The sequence below is a fragment of the Salarias fasciatus genome, chromosome 1 (assembly GCF_902148845.1).
Source record: "Salarias fasciatus chromosome 1, fSalaFa1.1, whole genome shotgun sequence".
In the NCBI taxonomy this organism is placed as follows: Eukaryota; Metazoa; Chordata; class Actinopteri; order Blenniiformes; family Blenniidae; genus Salarias; species Salarias fasciatus.
This window is the reverse complement of record NC_043745.1, coordinates 14,543,459-14,550,764: the sequence shown is the minus strand read 5'-3', so window position 1 is coordinate 14,550,764 and position 7,306 is coordinate 14,543,459. Positions and strand designations below refer to the sequence as shown.

At 40.7% G+C, this 7,306-nt stretch overlaps 1 protein-coding gene across 1 annotated transcript in view; it reads left to right on the top strand.

Annotated features, from left to right (window-relative positions):
- Positions 1–2,698: 2,698 nt before the first annotated feature.
- Positions 2,699–7,306, top strand: part of LOC115390401 (protein unc-13 homolog C-like) — a 116,786-nt gene continuing 112,178 nt past the window's right edge. The window contains exon 1 of the mRNA XM_030094261.1: positions 2,699–7,029. Within this exon, the coding sequence (XP_029950121.1) occupies positions 2,829–7,029 (4,201 nt within the window). The 5' untranslated portion in view covers positions 2,699–2,828. The remainder of the gene's footprint in view (positions 7,030–7,306) is intronic.

Genomic DNA, 7,306 nt, shown 5'->3' with positions numbered 1-7,306 from the left:
TTGTAGCCGGCTTTAGTGTGCTGCTGTGGAAAAACTCACTAATAAAAAATATGATCTGTTTCCAGCTCTGACTTTAAAATCTACACATTTTTTAAAGTAATAATTATATACTAACTAACCTGATTTGAAACTGTATTATTAATTCCTCATCTTAGTTAATTTTAATAACTAGCCCTGCCTCATGAATAGAAAGAGACTACTGAATCAGCAATAAGCGTTATTGCTTTTATCAAACCTAATTAAGTGATGACAGGTTGACATGGAGAATATAAACTCTGTCACTTTGTATCTATAGTCTTAAATCATGTTATCAGAACTATCATCAGTGATGTGAAACATCTTGGTTACATTAAAAATCCAAGCTGAGAGCCACCAATGGTTCAGTCACATGTCTGTTACTTTCATCCATTCTGCCTTCTGTTGTCCAACTTGGGGTTGTGGGGGTTGGCGTGATCATAGATAACCTTCAGTTTATTGTGTTTTTTGTTTGGTCCCGCATGTAACTCTTTAGACATCCTGTAATTCAGTAGCAATTCACCAACTGTCGTTATTTTGTTGTTTTCCTCTGAAGTTTTCAGCAAAACCAGAATTTTCTACAGGGTTGATCAAAAAGCTCCTCACCCTCAATCATCTGCTGATAGTTTATCTCTGTTTTTATGGTATCAACATCATTTTGTAAAATCTGGCTAACCAGGGTTGATTGTTGTTTAGCTCATGTTTTCCATCTGTTTTCAAATTCAGAAAAACACAAAAAGTTAAATTCATTGTTGCAATTTAGGAGCGTATTTATATAATATCCAGTGTCAGTTACTTATGGGGGCAGAGTTTTAGGTCATGACCTGTTGCCAAAGGCAGCTTTCGACTTTATGCCAGTCAGCAAAAAGAGCTGAGTCACGAACCCCCTTCCTATCATATATTATAGCAAGTATCTTCCTCAAGTTGTCAAAACACGCTGTATCTACAGTGACCTGTTTGTTTTTTAAGTGTTAGTTCCAACCATCTAAGCCAGAGGCCTTGAAAGTACTGGCCACGAAGCCCCACCGCCGACACCCTCAAACACAGCTTGAATCCTCAACTCTTCAACAGCACATGGTTTTTCCTGTGCCAAGAAGTCCTTTTGGTTCCTCTAAAATGTTGCACATTGTAAGACTTTATTGTTGATGCCTGTTTGGAGCATAAAATATGCAGGTTTACTTTAAATTTTAAATATCTGTAACCATAATAACTTTTACATCTGTCGTTTTGCACTAAAGCTTTTTTAAGAATCCTTGTTTTTAACTAAAACAATATATCATCAAGTGTTTCAAGAAACTAATCAGTGGTTTTCTGCTGATTTTTTAAATCATATTTTTGTCAGAAAAATTGAAAGGAAAAAAAAATCCTGTTGATAAAAGACCATCAAATTGTACTGCTATCCACCCTTGCAAATAAACAGAAAGTGTAGTAATACTTGCATAACAGTTTTAAAATAAAAAAAAAAAGCTTCAATGACTACTGTTAAAGTAATATGCTGTGATGGCAAAATACATCCAGCTGATTGTGGGAACCAAAATGATTGGTTGCTCGGTCTTTCTTTGGAGGGCAGCAATAAAAGCTAACTGTGAAGCTGTGTTTCACAGCTCATTTGAAGTGAGCATGTCTCTGTGGTCATGAGACTGTAGACACGTCAAGCTCTAAACCCCAGAACTAATGTGGAGCAGCTGTCAGATCCTCCGCACAACAAACATCCTTCTTTCGATTCAGTTGACCAGTTCCACTTTATAGAAAACACACACCTCTCGGAGCCACTTCAAGCTTTCAGGGTTTGACACTACTGATTGCAGCATGATCCGACTCTTTTCCCTTAGTTTACGGTGCAGGTTTTGTTTTCTTTGACTTGCCGCAGGTGCCTAATTATTCCAATTAAACAAATTGTCAAATGTATGACAACATAAGTCATTTAATAAATCACATTTATATGACGTAATATTTGAAACAGCTACATCATCCTAATTGTAGTCAATTTTGAAGAAAGTAAAATCCACCTTGTGTTATTGTAATAAGATTGGGCATTACATCAACATTTTCTTTTCTTCATTAATCTAGGAATTTAATAATCATGTAATCTTGAGTGCACTGTATGGATACTGTAAAGTATGGCAATTCACTTTGGTGCTCCACATGTTCATAACTGTAGACGACTGCAGTACCGAGACAATTCTAATAATTGGCTACTGAACAAGCTAGATACATCAATGCAGCCAGTGAGTCTATTGGCCTTGACCACACACACACACACACACACACACACACACACACACACACACACACACACACACACACACACACACACACACACACACTTTGTCTCGTCCCTCTTATCTAATGTCTTTCTTTCTCATGAAATTAATGTCTGTGTGGGGTGAATGACCTTTGTGATATAACATTTTTTCTTCAAAAAGTATTTTAAGACAATTTTCAATAAGACTTAAAATGAAATAACCAGTTAAGTCTACTGAATGAGAGACTTTGACCTGTTCTGTGAATTCCCTTGTCTTGGTGAATACAATGTAATCATTTCATATGCTGTGTAGGTAGGTTAATGTGCAACTGAATTTTGAAAGAATCCCTCTTTTCTTTCTGTCTTGCAGAGAGATGTTCCTTTTCTGGATGAAGACCACTGGATTCAAGAGTATTTGTGAATCTCCATGCAGAGTGTGATTTTAGAGCTTGTTAGCTGAACTCACACTGTCAAGCACAGGTTGATTGTGCTTGGCTCACTGACGCTGCATTTCCAGCCAACTTCTTCTTTCACTAGATGATAAAAACTGTTCACAGGATTGCCATCCATGGTTTCTGCCCTAATCAAGACTATATCTTCCTACTTTGAAAAGATTTGCAAAGGAATGTTTACAAAGAAATTGGCAAACCCAATAAAGAAGAAAGAGAGAAGCGAAAATAAAGAGCCGAAATTGACCACTGATTTGCAAGCACAGAATCTAACCATATCCACCACACTGAAGACAACCGTAAAAAAGATTTCCAAATGCTCTTCGGCACGTAACATATCGCTTGAAGACGACGACGGAAAGAACGACTGCTCATCCCTGTCACCCACATTCAGTTATCGTGTTGCTATAGCCAATGGACTTCCGAAAAGCTCTCTGTTTTTAAATAATAATGAAAGTATCTTTCCTGAGGTTCTTTCGATTGACAGTAGTTATTCTGACTCTTTGAGTGAGACCAAACCTGTGCGGAGACTGGATGAGCATAAATCACACACTATGCCAGTAAGACGAAACAGGAAGAGCCTCATCAGTTTGGCTCCCTCTGATGGCAGCTCTGAGGGTGAACGAGTGGAACGCTCCAGTCTACACACGCTGAGGCTTGGTGCTCTACGCAAGCTAAGAAAATGGAAAAAGAGTCAGGAATGCGTCTCCTCAGACTCAGAGGTCAGCAACTGGAGAAAAACTCTGGGAATCAGGAGCAAATCCTTGGACCGTGCTGGACGGCAGCAAAAAAGTTCGACTCTGGAGCCTGGCTCCTCCTCCACAGGTTGCATCAGTCAAACCCAGGATGTAATGGAAATGATTTTCAAGGAGCTTCAGGGTATCAGCCAGATAGAGACAGAACTGTCTGAGCTTCGTGGCCACGTAAATGCCCTGAAAAGTTCCATTGATGAGATTTCTAGCAGTGTAGAAGTAGTTCAAAGTGAGATTGAGCAACTTCGTTCTGGATTTGTCCAGTCTAGAAGAGAAACACGCGATATTCATGATTACATTAAACAGATTAGCCACCAAGCTAATAATTCAACCTTGCGTTTCCTGAACGTTCCTGAAGAAAGGTCAGAGAAAACGGAGAGTGTGATATATAAAATACTGAAAGAGAAAATGGGTCTTGCTGATGCCCATAAAAACATTAAAATTGAGCTTGCTCATAGGCTGGGGCAACAAAGAGAATGTTCTAATGCAAAACCCCGGCCTATCATTGTTATTTTTGCAACACCTCAAGATAGAGACATAGTCCTGAAAAAATGTTATAAACTAAAAGGAACAGGCATTACAGTTTCTACTGATAGTTTAACCCATGATGGAAAAGAGAGAAAAGACAAAGCAATGTCATCCTCACAAACCTATGAAAGCATGGATGTAAAGGTCTCAGGAAAAGACAAAGTAGTTGAAAGTGATGACTGGGATTCTATGGACAGTGACAAAGAACTGGACGAATTAAGCAGAAATAAATATGCAATGGTGATTTCCAAGCCAGTTCACAAGAGCAAATCAGAGAAAAGGCGGTCTCATGACCATAGTCGGTCAGGAGACGATGCAGGCTACTCAGGCACAGTTCACTATGCTGATGACTCTTACTATGACCCAGACAAACATGCAAAAGCTTACTACTCTGATTTGACCCCTGGTTGGCTTTCCCAGAGTGACTATTCCACGCCTAAACTCAGCCGTTCCGAGTCTGACTGCTCAAAACTTTGCCAGTCATACTCAGAAGACTTTTCAGAGAGTCAGTATTTTACACGGGCAAATGGCTGCTCCCTGCTCTCTTCCTCAGATCAGGAACTATGGCAAAGAAAACAAGAAGACATGGCTTCTTCTTGGTATGCCAGCCCTAGTCACGCCCTTGGCCATGGGAATCATAATGAGGTTGAGACTACAGAGACTATTGATAGTGGGGTTAGCAATGGGCTTGTATGCATGTCAGGGGACAGAAGTCACTATAGTGGCTCCCAGCTTTCTCTCCAAGGTGATTTATCACCCTGGAAAGACTGGCACCATCTCGAACAAGGTGCCGATTCTGGGTTGGAAGCTTCCATAGAAGTTAGCAGTCCATTTGACCCGTCAACCATCCCAGGTTTTCCTGAAAACATCACTAAATGTCAGGAAGTTGATTTGCAGTTTGAAGGAGATGAGGAATTCATGATGCTTGATAGAGAAGCTTCTCTACCACCTATTACCACCCACATTATTGCTCCTATTACAGAACGGGAATCTGTTATCAAGACATCAACCCGGCACTCCAAAGAGGGGTCTAAGGTTATTACAAAAGAAAGCACGAAAGCATCATCTAAAGATACCCCTAAAGGTACCTCTAAGGTGACCCACAAACAAGCTAAAACATCTCAGAAAGAAGAGGCAACTAAAATATCCCAAAAGGAGACTCCCAAGGTATCTTCTAAAGTTTCACCTAAAGTGACCTCTAAAGCTGCTCCTAAAGAGCAAGCAAAAGAGACTCTAAAACAATCTGTTAAAGAAAACTCTCAAGCTCTCCATAAAGATAGTCCGAAACTTACACTTAAAGACTCCCCAAAACCCACAGTTAAGGAAGTTTCAAAAGTTACATCTAAGGCAGTGTCTAGTGAAACTGTGAAAACTTCCTCTAAAATAACCCCAAAAGATAGTCCAATAATAACTCCCAAAGATAGTCCCAAGGAATCTCCTAAAGAGAGCCCTAAAATAACCCCAATCGACACTCCAGTCTTGACTCCAGTCTTGACTCCAGTGTTGACTCCAGTCTCGACTCCTAAAGAGTCTCCGAAAGAATCTCCTAAAGAATCACCTAAAGCTGTAGTAAAACAACCACCACAGATTGCAACTAAAGAAGTTGCAAAAGCAGCTGCTAAAGAGGTTACCAAAGAAGCATCAAAAGTACTCCCTAAAGAGACTCCAAAAGAAATACCGAAAGTAACATCTAAAGAGACCACTAAAATCCCCTCGAAAGAAGTAGCGACAACTCCACCTAAGGAAGCTGCTAAGGTGGCCCCTAAAGAGAGCCCTGTAGTGACCCCTAAAGAGACCGTTAAAATAGCACCAGCAGAACCCCCTAAAGTAGCTCCAAAAGTAGTCTCTAAAGATGTTTCCAAGGACACTCCCAAAGTAGCCTCTAAAGATGTTTCCAAGGATACTCCCAAAGTGGTTCCTAAAGATGTTTCCAAGGATACTCCCAAAGTGGTTCCTAAAGATGTTTCCAAGGATACTCCCAAAGTGGTTCCTAAAGAAAAATTCCCTGAATTAGATGTGAACCACAGCTTTCACCAGGCTCAGAGTAAGACTACAAGTATGTATCGTAGTCAGAGTGAGATCCGAACAGAAAAAGTTGAGGAGGTTCCAAAGTCTTGGAGCAGTAGACTCAGCATAGATCTCAGCGAAAAATCTTTCGGGTTTGGTTTCGGATCTACTCTGCAGAGAGCAAAGTCAGCTCTAGAGGTTGTCTGGAAAACAGGGTCTCAGCCGACTCCACCTCCTCCTGAAGAGCCAACCAATTCCTCATCCTCATTCATGGGGCGCTTCCGCACCCTTTCCACTTCTGGAAATAACTCCAGTGCTACAGTAGACTCAGATGCCAGCACAGAGCCTGTCTTCCTCAAGGCTGATGAAGAGAAAGCAGCTGAAGAAGCTGTGGAACAACAAGAGGATAGCGAGACACATTATGTTGAAGTGATGGAGCAAGTGTTAGCTAACTTGGAGAATAGAACTAACACCAATGAGACAGAGGAAACAGAGGAGCCTGTTCAGGAGTGTGAAACTTCTCAGGACTATGATGTGTCTGATGATGCTGAGGCCTCTCAAGATGATGCCTTGGAGGATTTTGAGGCTTCTCAAGATTTGGAAGCCCAAGAAGACTATGATGCCACTAAAGAGGCACAGGTTCTGGAGTATGATTGCAGTTTGGATGAGCAGTACGATGAAGAGTACAATGAGGATTATGACGCCCATCTTGCTGAGGACAATGCTGAATATGATGCAATGGTGGAGTATGTAGACATTGAGGAGCCTGACGAGACTGAGGACAACGACGTGACAGAAGAGATGGAAGAAGGCGAGGAAGAGATTTTGGAGATTGAGGAGATAACAGAAGAGGTTGCCGAGGTTTCTGAACAAGTGGAACAGCAGCAGGAGGATGAAAACAAAAATGTTCCAGAGGAAGAAAAGCCCGTGGAGGCACCACCCAAGAAGCGCATTCGACCCACATTCAAAGAAGCAGCGCTGAGGGCCTACAGGAAACAGATGGCTGAACTGGAGCAGCAGATCCTGGCAGGGGGTATGGCTTTTCTTTGCTTATTCTTTGTCACTTAAGCAAAGACTTTGTATTATTTTAAATGTTTTTGGCAGGCTTTTGCAGCAGTCTATCAATTGCAAACAATTTAAACTACTCATCAGATCTAAACACCCATACAATCTTACCTCTATCAGAAGATTTCTCAAAAAGCATCACCTATATATTGTAAAAACTTTAGCTTTCACAAAAGAGCTGAAAATTATTGAAAATGAAAAAATAAATGTTGCATTCATGTTTTGATTTTTGATTGATTAACCCT